This window comes from Taudactylus pleione, unplaced genomic scaffold (assembly GCF_031769625.1).
Source record: "Taudactylus pleione unplaced genomic scaffold, aTauple2 ptg000256l, whole genome shotgun sequence".
Lineage (NCBI taxonomy): Eukaryota > Metazoa > Chordata > Amphibia > Anura > Myobatrachidae > Taudactylus > Taudactylus pleione.
The window spans coordinates 14654350-14677786 of record NW_028284658.1 but is presented as its reverse complement, the minus strand read 5'-3'; the positions used below and the strand labels follow the sequence as shown (position 1 = coordinate 14677786).

The 23437-nt window shown below is 46.7% G+C and overlaps 1 protein-coding gene across 2 annotated transcripts in view; it reads right to left on the bottom strand.

The window, feature by feature from the left end:
* Positions 1 to 23437, bottom strand: part of SAMHD1 (SAM and HD domain containing deoxynucleoside triphosphate triphosphohydrolase 1) — a 100151-nt gene that overhangs the window by 54217 nt on the left and 22497 nt on the right. For both annotated transcript variants that reach the window (XM_088480671.1, XM_088480672.1), the window contains exons 4-6: positions 14074 to 14234; positions 13697 to 13812; positions 8983 to 9053 (exon numbers count right to left, since the gene is read on the bottom strand). In XM_088480671.1, coding sequence (XP_088336797.1) covers positions 8983 to 9053; positions 13697 to 13812; positions 14074 to 14234 — 348 coding nt within the window. The remainder of the gene's footprint in view (positions 1 to 8982; positions 9054 to 13696; positions 13813 to 14073; positions 14235 to 23437) is intronic.

Sequence of the window (23437 nt, the reverse complement as noted above, 5' to 3'; positions counted from 1 at the left end):
TGTCACAGGAAGCTTTAAAGCCAATTTTAATCATTTTTAGTCAGTTATGGTAGCCACATCTTGCAGTGCTTGTCCTCATATTCAGAATTGGGACTAAACATTAGCATCCAATTCTTGTAAGTGGTCAGTAAACATTGCTTCAATTTTCTGGACATGCAGTAACTGTACAGTGTGCAAAGCACAAGTATTTGTAAAAGGAGATACTGTCAAAATTGAGACCGGAGTCAGGTTCCCCTGGTTAATGGGGGAATATATACAAGGGTAATCCACAAAGTAAAGACAGTCTGCGCATTCCCTCCACGCAGGTCATTCACATAGCCCAATTCATGGTAAGTGCTCTTTGAGTTGTGTGCGGTTATGGTTGATTTTGGCAATGTTGTGCATTGTTAAAATGAACCCTATGCTACAAAATCCCTCCGAATGTGAAGTGAGGAGTGTTATGCGATTCTTGAATGCACAGAAAGAGAGACCTGCAGAAATATATTGTCAATTAAAGAACATTTATGGTGATGTGAGAAAGTGGTGTGAAATCTTCAAAATTAAATGAACAAGCATGCATTACGCAGATCGGCCGGGACCATCACTTGTCACAGTTTTGGGTGGGAGGATTTAATCATACACTATAGTCTGGACCATGCACCAAGTGATATTTACCTTTTCACTAAGCTCAGAGTTCCTGGACGGAAAATAATTTGGAAATTGAGTTGAAGCTTGCAGTCAACAAATAATTAAATGGAGGGGAGACAGTCCATTACAAGGGAATTCTAAAGGTGGGTACACACCTAGCAGATATATCTGCAGATATATCTGTAGATGATTGTCGTTCATATACATTGAACGACTATCATCTTCCAGGCAGCTGCAGGTCCCGCTGGCTAGGGGGGGTGGGTCTGCCCACCTCTCCGCGGCTGCATGTGTATGGGCGATCGGCTGATGGCCCATACGCTCAGCACGATGGACAGATTTGACTGCAGATATATCTGTCCATCGGCTGTGCAGCCCAGCCGACGCAATATGTCTGTGAACGATGTCGTTCACAGACATATCCATGGTACATACTGGCCGACAGGCACCAGATATATTGGCCGATCAATTGATCAGCCAATATATCTGTCAGTGTGTACCCACTTTAAGCCACAAGGACATATATGAGAAATACTTAAATGAAGGAGGTGATTATGTGGAGAAATAGATAAAAGGTGCTCAGTTTTTTTTTTGTTTTTTTTTTTTACAGGCAAACGGTCTTTACTTTCTGTATTACCCTCGTACAATGAGAAGCTTTAACCTGGAGATAAAAAGTATGTACAAAAATTACCATATGCATGACATTTCTTTAGACCTCCGTAATACTTTTTGAATATTCTATTTCATTATTACTTAAAAATCAGGACCATATCTAGAATAAAGATCTCAAATTATGAAAAAAAAAAAAAGTACCAATAGCAGATTTGTATATGGAATTTTTTACTTTATAGTCTCCTAGTTACAGCTTCTTAAAGAAGAACTTGCTATTGTTGGGATGAAATCCATTCCAATATAGATATTATATACTGTACAATAAACTCATAAAATTTAAGTAACGTAAATACATAGTGGCATAAAAAAAACCCACAACGCCCTTTCCCTTCCCAAACACATTAATACAATATGAAGTTACTAAACATGGCATTGGGTGCATCCTGTACGTGCCATAGTAGTGTCAGAGTATATCTATGTTTGGAATTGTGCAAGAAACGCAGTACATTCTTCCACAAGTCACAAATGTAAGCCGACTGACATTGGTGGAAAATACTGTTCCATGCATCATTCCATAATATCCTAATATTCCACCAATGCTTGCTCTGTGCCTAGGAAGGCGGTTACACATGTACAACATCAGTGTCACACTTTACAACATGTACTTTGGATAGGGACACTGTCACTCTGGAAGATCCCTTCAGTCAGAGAGGAGCTGCAACATGGGGTGAAAATAATCACACAGGTAAGCTATTTAACTTGCTTTCTAAGAAAAGTACTGCACCCAAACCCTGCCAGGAAAATGCACCCCATATCATTAACCGCTTACCCGGCACGGTCGTATAAAATATAACCACAGCCAGGTGAGCTTTACCTGACACGGTCGTATCGCATACGAGCACGATGCTGATGTCATCTTCCTGATACAGCCTTACCCCCCAGCAGTGATGTTGAGGTCTGTGACCGCCGAAATCACTACCGGAATCGTGGTTCAAAATGTTGTGCCAATGGCACTCTGGAGTGTATGTGACTAAATTAAATTGCGAGGAGGGGGAACATAGTTCCCCTCTGAGCACAAATATGCTGATCTCAGCGAGTGCAGAGATCAGCTGCAGCAGGGAGGACTGATGATCCATGATGATGATCCATCCCCACTGCCCCATGCTCCTCTGCAATAAGGTGAGTAGATGGAACTATGCCAAAGGGTGTTCAACATCTTTTGGCACGTGGTGTGTGTGTGTTTGGGTTATACCCACAAAATAGTTTTTTGTCCGGGAAGGGGGGATATAATATGAGATATGGTAAGAACTTACCCTTGTTATCTCTATTTCTACGAAGTCCATAGGGTTCCACAGGATACCTTGGGGTATAGGTGTGACGTCAGTCGCAGGGCACCAAAGAGTTAAGCTTTCAGCCTCCCAGGATGCACTAGGTCCCCCTCCTATACCCCGCCCCCGGGCCAAGGCACCTCAGTTAGTTACCAAGCCATAGGCCGGAGGAGGAGAAGGAAGAGAGAGAACAAAGATCTGGACACATACAAGAATCACATTCTCACCAGAGGGAGACGGAAAACCGGTGACCAGAGCAAAGCCCATCTGCAGCACAGGTGCGACAGGGCGGGAGTCCTGTGGAACCCTATGGACTTCGTAGAAATAGAGATAACAAGGGTAAGTTCTTACCATATCTCATATTTTCTACTTCAGGGTCCATAGGGTATCCACAGGATACCTTGGGGATGTCCCAAAGCAGTATCCTTTAAGGGTGGGGACGCTCCTGTGCAGAAAGGAGAATCCGCCGCCCGAAGGAAGCATCCTGAGAGGCGAAGGTGTCAAACCTGTAATACCTCACGAAGGTATGGACAGAAGACCACGTAGCAGCCTTGCAGATCTGAACTGCCGAGGCACCACGTCGAGCTGCCCACGAAGGTCCCACAGACCTAGTGGAATGAGCCTTCAGAGAAGGAGGGACCGGTAGGCCTTCATGAAGATAAGCTTCAGAAATAGCCATACGGATCCAGGCTGCCAAAGTTTGCTTTGAAGCAGGCCAACCCTTTTTACGGAAGCCAAAGAGGACAAACAAAGCGTCCGACTTCCTAAACGAAGAAGTGCGGTCAACATAAGTCCTTAAGGCCCGCACAACATCCAAAGAGGCCTCACCCACGGAAAGACCCGGTGAGTTAAGGGCCGGAACAACTATTTCCTCGTTAATATGAAACTGGGAAACAACTTTGGGAAGAAACTCGGGCCGAGTGCGGAGCACTGCCCTGTTCCCATAAAAAACCAAGAAAGGGGGTCTACAAGAAAGAGCCCCTAACTCAGAAACACGTCTGGCCGAAGCAATGGCCAGAAGGAAAACAGTCTTAGCTGTTAGCCATTTAAGATCCACTGAGCCCAGTGGTTCAAACGGCGGTCCTTGGAGAGCCCTCAGGACCACAGCCAAATCCCAAGGCGCCACAGGTGGAACAAAGGGCGGCTGAATGCGGAGAACACCCTGCATAAAGGTGCGCACATCCGGGATTGTAGCAATCCTACGGTGAAACCAGACAGATAGGGCCGAAACCTGTACCTTCAAAGAAGCAAGGCGAAGCCCATGATCTAGTCCCGCTTGCAGGAAGGCGAGAATCCGAGACAGACGAAACTCCCGCGGTGCATAACCTCTCGGTCGACACCACTGGAAGAACGTATGCCACACGCGATGGTATATCCTCGCGGAAGACGGTTTCCGAGCTCGCAACATGGTACGCACCACAGAGCTGGAAAACCCCCGGGACCTCAGCATGGCCGTCTCAACAGCCACGCCGTCAAAGACAGCCGAGTCAGGTCCGGGTGAAGGCAAGGACCCTGAGACAGAAGGTCCGGTCGTAGCGGCAACCGCAGAGGAATGTCCACGGACAGACCCTGAAGGTCTGAGAACCAGTGCCGTCTGGGCCACGCGGGAGCTATCAACAGGAGCGTCCCTCCTTCCTGTTTGAATTTCCGGATTACCCGTGGAAGAAGGGAGACCGGAGGGAACAGGTATGCGAACCGGAACGTCCACCGGACGGACAGAGCATCCACCAGAGACGCCCCTTCGTCTCTTGTGCGAGACCCGTACACCGGCAACTTGTTGTTGTGCCGGGACGCCATGAGGTCGATTTCTGGAAGACCCCACCTGTCCACCAGTAGTTGAAAAACGTCCGGGTGCAGGGACCATTCCCCCGGATGAACGTCCTGGCGACTTAGAAAGTCCGCCTCCCAATTGAGCACTCCCGGGATGAAGACCGCTGATATGGCCGGAAGATTGCGCTCCGCCCAAACCAGGATCCGAGAGACCTCTACGAGAGCCGCCCGACTGCGAGTTCCTCCTTGCCTGTTTATGTAGGCCACGGTGGTAGCGTTGTCCGACTGGACCTGCACCGGGCGACCCTGGAGAAACCGCTGTGCCTGCTGGAGAGCATTGAAGACCGCACGGAGTTCCAAGATATTTATTGGAAGCTCCGCTTCTGTCGGCGTCCACCTGCCCTGGAACAAGTGTGGACCCGAAACTGCTCCCCAGCCCCGAAGACTGGCGTCCGTTGTCAACAGGACCCAATTTGGAACCCAGAACGGACGTCCCTTGTTGAGGTGGGTCGTCTGTAACCACCACGTAAGGGACAGGCGAACCTCCTGGGTGAGCACAATCGTCTGGGACTTCAGAGACTGAGTCAGCCCGTTCCACTTGGACAGGATCAGGTGCTGCAGAGGTCTGGAGTGAAACTGGGCGTATTCCACCATGTCGAACACCGACACCATGGAGCCCAGTAACCTCATCGCCGAGTGTAAGGACACCCGGCGGCTGTGCAGACAACTGCGCACCCTTGACTGTAAAGCAGAGATCTTGTCCTCCGTCACGAAGATCCTTTGCTGTCCCGAGTCCAATAAGGCTCCAAGATGCAGAATCCTCCGAGACGGGATTAGAGTGGACTTCTGCCAGTTGATTAGCCAGCCGTGCCGTTGCAGCAGTGCAATGGTCAGGTCCAAGTGGCGTAACAGGAGCTCTGGAGATCCTGCCACCAATAACAGGTCGTCCAAATACGGCAACATGCGGACTCCCTGCAGCCGCAGAGAAGCCGCCATGACCGCCATCACCTTGGTGAAAACACGTGGTGCTGTTGCCAGGCCAAAAGGTAACGCCCGAAACTGGAAGTGGTCGCTGCTGATTGCAAACCTGAGGAACTGTTGATGGCGCCAAAGAATAGGGACATGCAGGTAAGCGTCCTGTATGTCCAATGACACCAAGTAGTCCCCAGGTTCCAGCGCCAGAATGATGGACCGTAGGGTCTCCATCCGAAACTTCGGGACCCGCAAAGACTTGTTGAGTGCTTTGAGGTTGAGAATCGGACGATATGACCCATTGGGTTTCTGTACCAAAAATAGATTTGAATAGAAACCCTGGCCCCTCTGGGAGAATGGAACAGGCACTATAACTCCAGCCTGGAGCATAGTGTGCAATACCTTCCGCAGCTCCGTAGCCTTGTTCCGGTCTGATGGGAGACCCGTGGTGAAGAAGCGAGCCGGGGGTCTGTGCCGGAAGGAGAGGGCGTATCCTTGAGAAACCACCTCCAGAACCCAAGTGTCTGTCGTAGTGGTCGACCAACACTGGGCGAACTGTAGCAGGCGGCCTCCCACCCTGGGATCCCCCAAAGGGAGGCCCGGACCGTCAGGCCGCAGGCTTGTCATCTGGCTTGGGGGCCGGACGTCTGGTACTCCATGCCTGCTTCCGGGGCTTGACCGATTTCTTAGGGCCAGCCTGTCGAGGAAACGACTGTGGTTTGGGCCTGCCCTGGGCCCTAGATGACCGAAAGGACGATGGTCCCGAACCAGAAGGAGCAGCGGCCGACGGGAGACAGGCAGATCTGGCTGCCGCCAGCGTGGCCACAATCTTATCCAGATCCGGACCGAAGAGAACTTCTCCGGTAAACGGCAACGCTTCCAGACCTTTCTTGGAATCTGCGTCCGCCTTCCAGGATCGCAGCCACAAGGTGCGACGAGCAGCTACCGCTGCTGAAGAAATTCTAGACACCAGAGTACTAATGTCTAGAGCCGCCTCGTTGATGTAGGTGGCCGAATCACGGAGATTGCCAATCAACTCCGCCTGATCGGCCGGACAGTCGGATTCAAAAGAAGCCTCTAATGAATCCGCCCAGCGCTCCATCGCTCTGGCAACCCAGCAAATGGCCATAGCCGGCCGTGCTGCCCCCCCTGCAAGGGAATAAGCGGACTTCAGGCAGATTTCTACCTTGCGGTCCGTAGCATCCTTAAGGGAGGACATGGATGGCATCGGCAATGTGGCACTACGGACAAGACGGGTCACGTGAGAATCCACCTGTGGAGGGGATTCCCACTACGCAAAATAATTATCCGCGAACGGATAAGCCACCGCCAGGCGTCTCTGCGGCTGGTATCTTTTGCCAGGTTGTTTCCACGCCTCCTCTAAATGGTCCACCAACTGACCCGAAAGAGGAAAGACTGTGGCATCGCCCTTCACATCTTTGAAAAAGGCATACTTAGATTTAGCCGCTGGGGGAACTTCGTCCTCAATCACCAAGGCTGTGCGGACCGCCCGAATAAGTCCAGGAATATATACTTTGGACTTAGCATCAGCGTCCTTAGTATGGAGAGGTTCCTGATCGTAAGGATCTAGAATCTCCCCATCATCAGACGTCCCTTCGTCATCCTCATAAGGAGCGGACAGAGACGCCACCGGCCTTTTATGAGACCGCATCACAGACTCCCCCTTGCAACACATCCGACAAGTGCTGTACAGAACTCGTCAGGGAGTTAACCCACGCTGGCTCCTGAGAACCCGGGAGCGGGGAAATAGGGAGACTGTGGGGTACCACCAATTGTCGTGGGAACCCCTGCATGGGTGACGACACCACAGACTGCTGGGACAAACCCATCGGAGTAAACGCGGGCTGCGGAGCTAACTGGCCCACTAAAGCTGTTAACGCCTGAGCGAAACAAGCCCAGGGCGGCTCCTGTACCGGTGCTGTAACCGTAATAGGCCGCGCCATGGACAAACACTGCCGGCAAAGGCCCTCCGCGCTACCCTCCCCCTCCGCTAACGGTACTTTGCACGTGGTACACTGTAGCCGGAGGGGAAAATCACTTTCAGACATGATGGCACCACGTATGTGACCTCTCTCACCAATTAAGTATTAAATAGGCGAGAGACCACCCTGCAGCACCGCACCGCAAGGGCTTTAGCAGAAAGAACAGGGACAGTAATAAAGCTGACAGTTTAGATGAAGAAAAGATTACAGGCAGCAGCGCTAGCACAGTCACATACAATGCAGAAAAATAACAATTCCTGCACTAACAGCGCTGATCACTCAACTACACAGACACAGGGCCTGGTAGGACACAGCGCTGCATACACAGACCTGACCACAGCGGAGGAGAGGTATGCGGGGGGACCCAGACCACGATGCTTCCGTCCAGCGCTTCCAGCAGCGTTCACCATGCGTTCTGGAGAAGATGGCCGCCGAGGAGCAGAGAGGAGGCTGGCCTGGGGGAGGAGCGCTGCCACAGGACCAGTCGGCAGCATGCAGAGAGGGCTGTGTGCAGCGGGGGAGGCGCCGGCTGTGAGACAGGGAAGGCGCGCTCCCCTGGCATGCATTTAACCCCTGGGACGCCGCAGCGCTACCGCTCTGCTGCGGTCCGCTGTCCCAGGGGGTAGTGGAAGCGCAGGTTGGTCGCCTGGCTCCACGCTGCAGCCAGTCCCCAGGGAGCCCCCTGCCTGGGGACTTAGGACCATGTGATCAGCGGGGACCCACCGCGGGACCCCGCTGCTTACCTCTGTCCCCCTTGAATCCGGCCATGGTCCGGAGCATCTGGGGTCACCGCTAGCTGTGACCCCAGACGCCCACCAGCATCCCCGGATCAGTACCGGCGTTCTGGTACCGGCGGGGTGTAGGGAAGACAGCATGGACGTCAGGACTGACTGTCCATGCTGTTCATCCAGTTGTGCAGCCACAGCTGCATGAAGAATAAGCTTCAGGGGCTCTTCTAGCCCCCACTCCAACAGGTGCACCCGACTCCGGCCGGGCACCAAACTAAACTGAGGTGCCTTGGCCCGGGGGCGGGGTATAGGAGGGGGACCTAGTGCATCCTGGGAGGCTGAAAGCTTAACTCTTTGGTGCCCTGCGACTGACGTCACACCTATACCCCAAGGTATCCTGTGGATACCCTATGGACCCTGAAGTAGAAAGATAGATACATCCATAACTTTGCATATACAATGACACATGGGGCAGGAAGCAACAATAGTGTGAGGGGCCCATTGACACTGGGGGAATCTGCAACTGGGTGATTATTTTATGACGGGGCCTATGGACACAGAGCACCCGCTAGGTGTATATATATATATATATGTATGTATGTATATATATTTGTTTATTTTTTAAATAAAATATTGAATTTTTTTTTTTTTATATAAATATCCATTTTAAACTTAATTAAAAAAAACAAAAAAAACCCAACAATTAACCGTTTATTTGGGTAAAAAAAAAGTGTGTCAGTTAAGTGGTTAAAGAATCCGCAGATCCTGTAATCATTGATGCATTGATGGAAGCATGCCACTACTGATCTATTCAGTCCATGGCGTGAATATAGCCAACCCTGCAAGTGCTGACAAGGGACTATGATTTACAATAAACAGGCAGATAACATGGATATAATATTGTGGTCCACTGCTCATCGCAGTGCAAAAGTTATTAAAACACACCTTGAAATCTTTCTTTGGTTTAGCAAGAGGCATAAATCTCCCATCAAACATATGTGAAAATGGCCCATGACCTGAAATAAATCCACAGAAATATTTAGTGTTGTACTACCCTACACTACTGACCCAACACTACATTGTAAAACATCACTGCACTCTACACTACATCAGAGAGAGAGAGAAAAACACTGTAGCACTTACAAAACACCTCTTACATATGTGTATTTATATACCAATTGTGTTCTGCAGTATACAGCGTGAGACAGAAGGCGCGACTCGCTCCGCCACGTGTAGGGATTCCCTAACTTTTGTACTTTTTCCACAATTTAGTTTCTTATTCACATCGCAGCCATATATATTCTGATAGTGTCCTAGGCATTTTGGATTAGGATTTGTGTTGTAAAGAAATTTACATAAAGTCGCAGATTAAGCACAATGACCTGTTTTGTGGCTCATTCGTACCGGTCCACCATATTTTGCGCCTGGAACCATTTGAGGATAGATGTATGAAAACACATTTGTACTATAGTAAGTAGGGGACTGTACCAGGAGAACAAATAACAGCTGCAGCTCACACCCCAAGCATCCCATATTAAACATGTACTTAAGGATATATTTAAGGCAGGGCTTGACAAATTTTTCTAAAATCTAGGAGCCAGGATGAAATTGTAGGAGCCAGACCACTGCCCCCTGCAAAAAAATTTACAGGAGTGAGTAAGGAGCACAGCTGTGTGTGTTATGCAACCTTTATACGCACTATACTAGTCCACAAAATGGTCACAGTTGAATGGATACAGTAAAATGGAGGCTCCCTCACTGCTCTGCACAGCTCCCCTGCTCCACCCTCCAGTAATAACGGACCACATTTCACATAAAACAATGGTGCCAGAAAGTACAACAAAACCCCCTTCCCCTCATGCTCCTTCTGAAGCCACTCCGCAATTCCTGGCCACGCATAGACCCTACTACCGGAAAGCTCTATGCAGTCGGAGATAGGAGACAGTAGACAGCCAGGACGTACAGGAGGATCAGCGTAGACTGGAACAGACAACAGGAATCAGAGTAGGCCAGGATGGAGAGTCGTCAGCGGAGGCCGCGACGGACACAGGCACAGCAGTCACCGCAGGCGACACTCAGCACATGCACTCCTGTGCATGATATGAACACCGCAATACTATAGGCACGAATCTCTGCCAGAGCTGATGAGGATCTGCTTTCTCCCTCACTGCAAAATCTGGTAGCCAGGCAGCAAAATCTGGTAGTCATGACGACCTGACCCCTGGGATTTGTCGAGCCCTGATTTAAGGTATGGAATGTTTTTTTGAAATGGGAAGAGAAACAATAAAAAAAAAGTAGGATTTTGGTTTTTACCTATAAAATCCTTTTCGCAGAATCCATGGGGGACACTGGACCCGCGGGTATAGGTTGAACTGGAAGAGCCTGGGCACCAAAGTGTTAACGTCTGAAACAGCACAAGCTCCTCCTCCCCTATACCTCATTTTCTGCCTGCACAGCCAGTTAATACGAACAAAGCCCAAGGACAGGGAGTAGGAGGGGAGAAGGAACAGAGCAGGCACACAGAAAATAGTCACACACTAGATGTTGGTGAAACCTGATGTTCTGTGTCAAGGAAAAAACCCTAGCAAGCCAGAGGCATGAGGGATGCGTTCAGTGTCCCCCATGGACTCATAGAATAGGATTTTACAGGTAAGAACCAAAACCCTATTTTCTCAATCATATATGGGCGACACTGGAACCATAGGACATCCCAAAGATGTCCACTTAAGGGAGAGAACACTCCCGTGCTGTGAGGAGGACCAGTCACCCAAAACTAGCATCGCTAGAGGCGGAGGTAGAACTTGAATAAGGTATGCGCAGAAGATCATGTAGCGGCCCGACAGAGTTGTTTCACCAAGGCATACTGACCAGGATTCTCTGTTGGGGTATAGAGACCACTCATCTGCATGAACGTCATGACGACTAAGATAGTCCGCCTACCAGTTCTGGACCCCGGAATGTAACCTGTCGAGAGTGAGGGGAGGAAAGATTCTGCCCAACAAAGCCGGCTGACTTCTCACATGGCACCTGCTCTGAGAGTGCCTCCCCGATAGTTATATATGCGACTGCAGTAGCGTTGTCTGACTGCACTTTTACTGCCCTGCCCTGAAAAATTGGCTTCGCCTGGCAAAGGAGGTGGGGCCCGGATGACGACCCTGGAGTCTAGAAGAGATCTGATAGACTTCTGCAAGGTTTCTGCTTTGGCAAGGTTGACTGAAAGTCCTTTCGAGATGTATTGGTTTGGAGGAGGCTCTTCAAAATCCAAAGTGTAACCCCATGACACTAAATTTAGCACACAGAAGTCGGATGTTGTTCGTAGCCAGTCCTCGGATAAAAGTAGACGATGGCCTCCCACCGCAGCGACTCCCCGAAGGGAGTCCGCACTGGCAGGTTGTTGGTTTATCCATGGGTTTGGGTGTTTGACGGCAGCCTGACCAAGTCTGTCGTGCCTTGGACTTACCACCACTGGATAAGGAACCCTGGGTCCTTGAAGAGGTCTGACCTCTTGGTTTGCCCTGAGGACGAAAGGATTGGAAGGAAGACGGTCTGGGATTAGGAGTTGCTGAGGGATGAAAGGCAATCTTTGATGCAGAAACCGCCGCAAAGATCTTATCCAATTCGGGACCAAACAGAATGTCTCCATTAAAGGGAAGAGATTCCATGGCCTTCTTTGACTGTGAATCTGCGCTCCAGGAACCAAGCAGCAACCGCAGAAACTGTAACCTTAGAAAAGAGGGTGCTAAAATTAACAGCCGCTTCTTCCAGATAAGAGGCTGCTTCCCAGACTTTGTCAACCAATGACAGCAAGTCTGAGCAGAGGGTTCCCAACCTTAGTCCTTCCTCTAGGGAATCCACCCACCGCTCTAAGGTTTTAGACACCCAAGCCGTGGGTAGGACCAAACGGAGTGCAGCGCCAGCAGTTAGGAAAATTGAGACTTTACATAAGTAAATTTTTTCATCTGTGGTGTCCTTTAGAGAGGCCACATTAGGAATAGGGAGATTGGTGGACATTACAAATCTCACAATAGAAGTGTCCACTGGAGGAGGCGATCCCCACTTTGTTCGGTCGACAGAAGGATGGGGATGAAATATTAAGATGTGCTTAGAGACCTGAAAATTCTAATTGGGTCGAGCCCATGCTTCTGCCAGGAGATACACTACCTGTACGGAGGTAGGGAAAGAAATAACTTCCTTTTTTCTGAGTTTGTAGAAAGCTGCCTCCTATCAAGTTGTACTTTCAGAATCATTGATAAGTAAGGTGGATTTGACGGCAGCTATTAAAAGTTTTCACATTTAATGGATTAAGCAGATTGTCACCCTGAACAGAGTCTTGTGGAAAGTCTTCCTTACCTACTATGGATGAAGCCTCAGAATCTCTGATTCATATCCTGACTGTAGAGGAGCAGATATCGGGTGTTTAAAAGGTCCCTGGGTGACTGCAGATTCCAGCATCTGCTGTAAAGCGGAGCAGACATGTACTAGGCCCTGCACTGACTGGGATAAACCCTGTACCCAAGGGAATTTAACCAGCGCTGGCTAATTAGCTACAAGGATGGCCAGCTCCAACATGGCATGGGATAGGTTGGATTGCCGACGCTGGTTCCTGCAGGGAAACTGGTCGTTGCACCCATCTCTAAACAAGTAATTACATAATAACCTACATATATTACCCTTAAACAAACTGAGAATAAACAGGCAATATATTTGGAAAAAACAAAACTAAAATAGCACAAAACCGAATGACTATAGCATAAACTATTACACAGGGATAGAAATACCTTTAACAGCAAACACACAGGGGAAATTCAACGTAACATTAAAGACATTAGTAAAATCTTGCAACTACACTAGCAGCAGAAGCTGAGGTAGGGATATAAAACAATGACTGGACACCTGGCTGCGAGGTACAAGGGGGGGCAGGAGTAGTGTCACTATTTCTGGCAGTTCGTCTGACAGGTGCAGCAAGATGGCTGCTCAGCGTCTTGGTGGAGAAGAGATGGGGCATATTGCCCAATTGCCAGTGCTCCGACCACCAAAGCGGGCTTCCGTTGGAGTGGCTGGTGAGAGCATGGCACAGCAGCTGCCCTGCCAGCCACTTGGTGAAGAAAAATTAAATATTACAAAAAATATAAGTCCTTTACAGAAGAATGTAGCTGCAGCTTTGAAGAAGAAAAAAAAACCCAAAAACTGTATCTGTGTACCCAGAGACGGACGTAATCCCGATCGCCAGCTTCCTGACTGTCTAATCCCGGCAAGGCACTAATGACAGGCGTTGATATCACCCCCCCTGGGAGGTTAGGTTTAGGCACCCCCCCGGGAGACTTAGGGGGGGGGGGGGGGTGGAAATTAGGTTTGTTATACTTACCCTAAGTACTATCGGGTTTTCCTCCTCTGCTGGGCTGCTGCTGTCGGGATTAGAACCGCCGGTGATGTTATTTCCCCTGCTGAGTGGCAGGCGATTTAACAATGGGGGCCTATGGATACATGGGGGTGGAAAACACCCCCTAGGTATATTTTTTAAATAAAAATATTTAAATACAGTTTAAAAAATACATTCAAAACTTTATGAAATAAAACTAAAAGTGGTATATATATATATATATATATGTATATAAATAAGAAATTATCCATATAAATTGACAATTAGATTGATATTTACCCAAGTCATGACACAGTCCTGCAATCTGGACACACAGCATGTCACTCTGGTTTATCTGTAATTCTGGCTGACGCTCATGTAAGACCTGTACAAGGCTTCCTGCCAGGTGACCAACACTGTGCAAAAATACAAATTACATCTATGTGAGCAACAGAGTTTCATGGTTACAGTTTCAGCAGTCCTACCTCTCTCCCAGCTTGGCATGATGAGGAGTAGGCTGGGATCAGATCTGAAGGAGGGCATGACAAAGAAGCTTGTATCTGTAGAAGTAGTTGTGATATGTGTCCCTACAGGACCAATACTGCTTGAAACACAGGGGAGGGAGGGAGAGGGGGAGAGGGAGAGAAATAAACGAACAGGATAAAGTCAACACATACCCAATGGAGTGCTCAAATCTGTTGTGAGAGGCTCCTGGAAACACATAGTAACTGCCCCCGAGCTGTCTAATATATCGCAGACGCTGGAACTGAGGAGTGTCTATAATGCGTACTAATAAGGGGTGTAACTCAATATGACCATGTATTGGATCATTGAAAACCTAAAAAAAAAAAAAAAAAAAAAAAAAAAAGATAAAAAGGTAAACTCAGACAACAGTAACCAATTCTATGTATTTCAAGCTAAATAATTTTGCACTAGATTTTAGAATGTCGTCTTCTTGCACTTTATACCAACTGAGGTGTGAGATTAGAGCAGCACAAATGGAAATCTGACCTTTGTCAACTGTTCTGCCCTGCCACACACGTGTTACGGCCCCCATACACCAGCGACTGATTGTCGCAATTCTGCGATCCCCAGATTCCAGGTCAGAGAATCGATGAAATCCAACATGTTGGGTTTCACAGATTTGCAGATAACAATAAAAATACAAAGTCGAGTTACATTACTATAACCACCAGCTAATAGCCAGAGTAACCGCCGTGTGCAGCACGGGCTGGGAGTGACTCAATAAGGTGCTGGTAGGTTGGCACAGGTATCTGAAGCCATGCTGATTGCAGTGCATCCCACAGCTGCTGGAGGGTGCGTGGTGGAGTATCCATAGAGCGAACACAATGATCGAGGTGGTCCCACAGATGCTCAATTGGGTTCAAGTATGGGGAATTAGGGGACCAGGGAAGTACATGGAAGTCTTGGTCGTGCTCGTCCAACCACTGTCGGACATTTCTTGCCGTCTGACATGTCGCATTGTCTTGCTGGAAGATCCCATCCGCCTCAGGGAAGACAATCAGCATGTATGGATGTACGTGCTCTGCAAGGATGGATTCATAACCAAACCAGTTGAGGGTGCCTTCCACATGGATGAGTGGGCCCAGAGAATGCCATGAAAACATTCCCCAGACCATAATGCAACCACCACCAGCTTGAGTTCTTCCAGCATTGGTTGAAGGGTGTTTGTTCTCCGATGTTTCTCGCCTCACATGCCAACGTCCATCTGTTCGATGAAGCATAAAACGTGACTCATCGGATAAGGCAACCCTTCGCCAATCAGCAGAGGTCCAATTCCGATACAGGCGTGATAATTGAAGCCTTTTCTCCTAATGCATCTTTGTTAGCATAGGTGCAGTGAACATCAGTTTGCTTCGGAGCTCCATACGCAGCAGGGTTTGCTGAAGTGTCACTTTAGACACACGTCTGATTCGACTGTGTATGATCGTAATTTGCAAATCAGTGAAATTTAACATGTATAATTTCAACGATCCTCCAACAGATTGAAGAATATTGACTCCCGTCGGTCGGCTTTTCCAACCAGCAAATTGACATTTCCGATCGGTTTTCAGGATCGCGTAACAGTCGGTAGATGTATGGGCCCCTTTACACTATACTCCAATCAGCCATAACATTAAAACCACCGACAGGTGAAGTGAATAACATTGATTATTTCATTACAATGGCACCTGTCAACGAGTGGGATATATTAGGCAGAGTGAGTAGTCAGCATGAATATCCTTAAAACAATGACTGTAATGGCGGAGTTTGGGAACCTCTGCCATGGGCAAACAATTTCTGAAGCAGGATTATGAATGAGGCAGTTACTAAATGTTTAAAGTATGGACAGGACAACATTACACAAGCCTTAAAAGAAAAAGGAGCCTATTGAGAGAAATCTTTTTGCACACTTTTTCATTTCCTCCACAAAAAACAGACAAGCCATCTTTAAGGCACTGGCACAAAGTCCTGTACTATCTTCAAGTTGTGCCAATACGCCATGTGGCTGGAGCCCGGCACGTGTGTTTAAAATTGCAATGCAGCACTGTAGGGGTTATAATTGGTGATGAGAATGTATTATCTTTTATTCTCATATTCACTAAACTTAAATCAATTATACACATCTATGATGTTACAGTTCTCATCAGGGTTTTTTTTGTCTATCCAATTTTAAATTAACAGAAATGACACACAACAGGCTATTATAATAGCCAAATCTATCATCTACATCCCCTGGAATGTACAAATACTTACTACAATATTAACTGGGAGAAAATGTTTCGATATGACACCTAAGTTGGGTACACACTTAGCGATGTGTACCCAGCCCGACATTGGCAAATGCATACACACTTGTCGATGTGGGCAGCAACGGCGGGGGCCCTGCATGTAGGGCCGACTGAGGATGACGCGGACGACGCAAGGGAGCGCGCAGTCAGCGACATATCGGATACACGCTAGACAATGTGCCAGATATGTTGTCCGATCAGGCGGATCGGAGCGACCTATCATCTAGTGTGTACCCAGCATCACTTGTTAGATAATTAACACATAAAAACAAAGTAACAACTTTTGTGTCAGTATTGCAGCGCTGTGTGTATGAAGTTCAAAATAGAGGCAAACAACTTCAGTGTATACCGATCTTTCGAATAAAAATGCAACAGTACTTCTCAGGGAGAAATTTTGATGTCTATAGATCTGATAGTACTTGTGGCCAAAAGATTAAATCTCAAAGCTGCTGTTATTCCATAAAAAGTCTTTCATAAAAAAAACAAGCTGCCAAACAACAAAAAAGAAAATTCTGCAATCTTCTTCAAAAATTACGCGATTAAGTTCTTGTCTGAAGGAGGGCCTGTGCAGAAAAAACTGGTGAGGAGGTCTTCAAAGGAATTGGAGAGTGTACCCGTGAGAGACCGCTTCTCTAACCCAGGTGTCTTTGGTGGGTTGACACCAGCACTGGGCGTACTTAAGAAGTCAGCATTCCACTCCGGGATCCCCCAGACGGAGGCCCGCCCGTCTGTGTGGCAAACCAATGACACCTGATTCTCAGGAGCTTCCGTGAGGAAGGAGTCCTCAATCGCATTGGCCCAGCTCTCTATAGCTTTAGCTACCCACGAGATAACCATGAATGGGCGGACAATAGCTCCTGAAAGAGTAAATCGATTTCAGGCATGTTTCCACCTTCCTATCTGTAGGATACTTTAAGGAAGAAATGGAAGGCATAGTTAGCGAAGCACTCTTTATTAAACGTGTAACATGAAAATCCACCGCAGGGGGTGATTCCCATTTTTTACAATGAGCCTCAGGAAATGGATAACATGAAGCCAAACGCTTTTGAGGCTGATACCTCTTACCAGGCAGCAGCCATGTGATCTACCAGCTGGTATGATAAAAAGAATACTGCCGAAGCCACCTTTACCCGTTTACACTGAGGGTATTTGGATTGAAGGGCAGGCTCGTCATCCTCTATTGCCAATATGGATCTTACCGCACGCACCAAGGCAGAAATATTAATATTCAACCTAGTTTCCGCCTCTTGCAGAGGGGAATAAGGGTTAGATGCATCCGCAATATCCCCGTCGTGAGATGAGATTTCAGACTCAAAGAGTGTGGACTGGGACAACAACACAGGACGCTTAGCGGGTTTCATGGGTTTCTCACTCTGCAACATGGTCTGAAGGGCAGTAGAGGAAGCCGCCAGGCTCTGCACTGAAGCAGAGAAAACATCTACCCATGGTGGGTGCATAGCTTGCAGTAGTCCCTGTAAGGGAATGACAGTCTGCTGTGGTACAGGAGTCTGGTACAGACTGATGCTGGCATAAATAAGGAAGAACTAAGCGCTGATAGAGAAAGCATTGATGAAATACATAAAATAAATAATGATAATAAATAAAAGATAAAATAATTGGATATAAATGGAACATAATAAGAAAATAAAAATAATAATGAAAAATAAAAATAATCAATGTAATGTTTAAAAGCCCTTCTAGGATGTGGTGTTAGGGAGCTGTATCACCTAGTCTCTGATTAGAAGATGTCCATGGAGTAAGACTTCTAACACTAGCCCTTACTGGCCCTACCTTAGACTTGCATGTAGTCTCTCCGGTCAGTGTGTTTAATCGCCTGGGATCCGGTGTCTGATAACTTTCCCGGGTCCACGAGTATAGCGTGTCTTCTCCGCTGTACTTGTGGACCCACTGTATTGAGCAGCACTTGGAAAAAGTTCGGAAGAAACACCGTGATCGGCATCTGACGTCACTTCTTAGCACCGCGGAGAAGACACGCTGTACTCGTGGACTCGGGAAACTTATCAGACACTGGATCCCAGGCGACTAAACACACTGACCGGAGAGACTACATGCAAGTCTAAGGTAGGGCCAGTAAGGGCTAGTGTTAGAAGTCTTAGGCTGGGTATACACGTAAAGATTTTCTGTCCAACCATCCAACTAGTTGATTGGTTGGAATGAAAATCTGGTAACGTATGTGAGTAACTGTTGATCAGCAATTTGGTCCTAAATGCCAGAAAATAGATGAAAATGGACGTACAGACAAGTTTGTTAAATGTTTGATCCTTTATAATGTAAGCTCTCACGAGCAGGGACCTCTTCCCTCATGTGCTTCTTTACATTTTCTTCTACTCTTTACTCCCCATAAGGGCACCTAACACGTGACTGCCAACTCCCTGCAGCTTATTGTGAGTGCTTTAATCGCTATTGCAGCAATGTATATAAATCGTGTCCTTGTCCTGCAAGTTACTGGTTTCTTGTTCACTTATTAGGTTTTATGTACGGCGCTGCGGAACACTTGTGGCGCCATATAAATAAAGGATAATAATAATAATCTAAACAATTTGTTCAAACAACAGTTTTTGTCCATTTTCCAGCATTTGGGAGCAAATTGCTGATTGTCATTTGCTTTCATACCTTACCAGATTTTCATTCCAACCAATCAACTAGTTGGATGGTTGGACAGAAAATCTTTAGGTGTGTACCCAGCTTTTACTCCATGGACATCTTCTAAACAAAGACTAGGTGATACTGCTCACTAAACACCACGTCCCAGAAGGGCTTTTAAACATTACATTGATTATTTTTATTTTTCATTTTTATTTTCTTATTATTTATTATTTTCCATTTATTTTTTCATTTATTTATTATCATTTATTTATATGTATTTCTTCAATGCTTTCTCTATCAGCACTTAGTTCTTCCTTATATATTCTGAATTACTAATACTGAGCAGCTTATATTCATATCAGAGAGCAGAACACATATACCCAATTTTCCTGATGCTGGGATAAGCTGCAGGAGCCCACTGCCTAAGTATGCGACACACTGGTCCTGTCTGACGCTTTGAGCTGCAGGAGCCTTTGCCTAAATATGGCACAGTGCAGCGCACAACAGTATGTGACAGACCTCACAAATATTATCTTTTATATATGTGAGGTAAAAGAACCACCCTAAGAACACCTGTATTAGGGCAGAATTAGAGGAAAGGTATAGGTATATACTGACAGTTAGGAAAGAAAACACAGACAGGCAGTGCTAGCATTAGTCACATACAATGCAGAATTCACACTGCAAATTGGCACTACAATCAACTAAACAGACTTAGGGCCAAATGTAATAGGGTGAGAGTTTAGAAAAGTGAGAGTTTCTGACACTTTTTAAACTTTGCCAATGTAATAGAGTCCAAAAAAAAAAAGTAACAGAGTGAACTTGCATGTTTTTTTCAGACTTAAAAAACTCTCACGATTTAAAATCTCATTCAGATGTTTTCCCATTTTGAAGATAAAACTCAACCAATGTGAGAGTTTACTGCTAAACTCTCACATTTTCTAAACTCTCACCCTATTACATTTGGCGCTCAGTGTCTGGTAGGCTATGGTGCTACATACACTAACCCAAGGGAGAGGTATGCAGGGGGAACGGACCTCGCGCTGTCCTGAGAGAGCTGCGACTGCACCATTAAAAAAAAAATGGTCACCAGAAACCTCAGAGGGGGCGTGGCCGAGGAGAACAGCTCAGGAAAGCCAGACCTCAGAGGAAAGGCGCCCTGAGCTCAGGGGAGGAACCGCTGAAATGGGGAAGCTGTCTCCCTGGCTAATCGTTAACCCCCGGGACGCTGTTTCCCTAGCCGAATGTCCCACTGGTCTAGTGGACCGCGGTGGCTAAAGCCTGCGTCCACACTCAGCCACCTCCAGTCTGTCCCGAGACCAGAGGCATGGACTTCCTTAACACAGGGGTCATCACGAGCGGTGACCCGCCTTACCTGTCCCCTTAGTGTCCGGCTGCAGTCTGGGTCCTCTCCGGGGGCCCTGACTAGCACTGACCCCCAGTAAGCCCACCGAGATCCCCAGATCAGTACTGGCGTCGCGGCACCGGAGGGGTGATGGAGCGGCTGCACAGACGTCCAACTTGTCTGCTGCTGTGCGCTCTGAAGAAGAATGAAACTAAATTAAATCATAAAAATAACAAGCTTAAGGACTGCCAAAACAGCCACCTGCGTAATGGTGACCGACTGTGAGGTGTGTCTGGCTCGGGGGCAGGGTATAGGGAGAGTGTCACAGTGCATCCTGGGAGCTGAAAGCTTTTAACTGCGTGGTGCATGGATTCAGTTCCATCACCTACACACCAAGGTCTCCCTGTGGAGCCTATGGATCCTGAAGAAGAAAGTAGATATCCTCTGACTCTCAGAGATGTCTGTACTTCTGAAGACTATCTGTATACTATGGAGTAAATGTATTTTTAAAGACTGAGCAATAAACATCTACTTGCTTCATGACACTGGTTTCCTGTGACTAACAGAATAGAGCAAAACGCTATTCCGTTCTCTGTTGTCCTGGATTGAGGCTAGTGTCTCCAAGCTATAGTCCTCTGACTACTACCCTGCAGAGACTGGCCTATGGTGAGGGACCAGTGGAAGCTAGCCGACACTATCCAGAAAGTGTTGCAGCAGCATGCCCACACAAACCCAGAATAAAGCGGTTCCAGGTGCCAATGGTAGGAGCCTGGGAGAAGCGATTCCAAGTGCTGTTCGTAAATTATTGGTGCCAGCGTGGTACCCATCCACGATGCAGTGGACGGAGTCAGTAACAGGCAATTACTGATGGTAGGAGGTAATTCCTAGAGCCCCAGGATCAAAAATAATCTGCGGCGAAGCAAGGTCATCTGGTCACACTCAATTCTTTTATTACAAAAGAAGAACCAACATTAAGGATGCTATATCCTATTCTGATGTTAGCTCCATTCAATCGGATAAACCTTGGCTTTCTCAACAAAATGGATGATATTACAGATTAAGACACTGCATGAACCGTGAAAGCAAATATGTGGTGTATATAATTTCTTGCCCTCGCAAACTGTTATATGTGGTGAAACAAACATTTGAATGTTACAAAAAAGGAGAGAATGGCCCTCCATCGGCCTTCGATTAAAGTAGCAAGTTCTAAAAGGTGGCTGGTCATTTTGGAGAAAAGGGACATACCATCCGTAACTTTCACTTTATGCCCATCAATTATATTCCACCATTGCGCAGAGGTGACTGCCAACAGAAACTTTATCACAAAGAAAATGTCAGTGAACTTTGAACTTCATTTCACCTAATGGATTTTTCCTGTTTCCTATATATACTTAGTAAAATCAGAATCAATTGGATAGTGATACATGTTTATTTACACGTATGGATTTAAGTTTTGCTTTGGTGTCCATTTTTGGGGGTAATGCTGCATCATGCACACATACTTCCATGGTGGCTTTATGTAGCCTTTCCCCACCTCTGGATGCTAGTGTTTTTGTTTGATTCAATTGTTGATTTATGTTGTTATATCTTTGAAGTAAGCATTTGATGTGATGCTCTATAACCACATGTCATCTATAGATCAGTTTATTTATGTCACATTATCCAGAAAACATACTTGCACTGTGTATTTGGCTACTCTTTACAATTGAACATAGCGTCCAGTATGATTATGCATTTGGATATCACGGCAAACAGCACGACGACGCATGCCACCGGCGTGGTGATGCTTACCATCGAAGAATCAAACTCTAAACGCCAATATCATTGCATCCACGTGAGTTATACCTGCTTTGGCAATGGTATCGCTATAGCACCAGACAGTGGCATGCGGTGAGGTCAATGGCTGGGGAGGCACACATGGAAATGAGTCTTAAAGCTGGGAGCCTGTCTTACCCCTACTCACTGTAAAGGTGCCCATCCACTAGCATACATGAAAATGACTGCACAATTACGACATTGTAATCGTGCAGTCGTTTGTCAGTCTGTGATGAGCCTGCACTGAACGAGCAGTCGTTCAGTGCAGGCTCATCAATCACTTTATCGTCAGGTAGTCCAGCATGTGTGCACGATGATAGCTTATCGCTGTTCATTTTAGACATTTTTGCAAACGATCGTTATCGTGCAATTGCTCAACTTAATTGTCTAGTGGATGGGCACCTCAACTTTGCCCTGACAACACTAAGCTTCAGTGTCCATTGATTCTCCTACCTGCATTACGGAACACTGCAGTGCACTTCCTGGTCACATGACACATCCAAGATGTCCCCCTCCACCCTATACTCAGAGGCATGTCTCTATTATCTTTCTTTCTGTGCAGCTTGCTGCCCATGGTGTGGCTCCCCCCAGCTCTGTAAGCAGTGTGACTGTACAGAAGCGAGGCTGAGCTGTTGCTGACTCAACTCTCTTCTCCCTCAAGTCCCAAGGAGCTCCACAAAGCTGGCGAGTGTGAACTATAAAAATGATTAGAATAATACAAAGAAGATATTTATAACTTGTTTATTTTAATAATTTTTATATAAAATCTCAGGAGTATGCCTGCCTGCATTTACCTCTAGCCAGACACAGATCAGGTGAGAGACCACAGCTGCATGTTATTTGATGGTTGTATTCATTGGCTAATTGGTGTACTTTGAGCTCTTGAAAAAGGTGTATTCAGACACCAAAATGGCTAGAAGGCCTCTTCACTGTAATGTCCTAAACCGGGCTAAGTATGCAATGTCTGTACTTTTTAAATGATGGCTGAGGACTTAAAAGTTTTTGCATTTCTCCTACTAAAGTTGAGGTGTGCTGTCCTGCTTGGGGCTTGTGCGTGAGTGGTATGTATGTATATAATTATATACACACACACACCAAAAGATAGATAAATAGAGAGATATATATAATATATATATATATATATATATATATATATATATATATATATATATATATATGTGTATATATATACACACACACACACACATACATACATGTATACATACATATACACACACACATTTAGACTAATCTCTCACGAGCAGGGTCCTCTTCCCTAACTTATACCATCATCTCCTCCCCACTTCCTATATCAGGACCTATTCCTTGGGTTCTGCCACCCTGCTTCTTATTTTGGTATTTTGACTGCTGATGCAGCAATGTTTATAAACCTTGTCCATGTCCTGAAATGTTCTGTACCAAAGTCACTTTGATCTTGTTTTGTTCATACTGTTTCTGTACTTTGCGTAAGGCGCTGCAGAG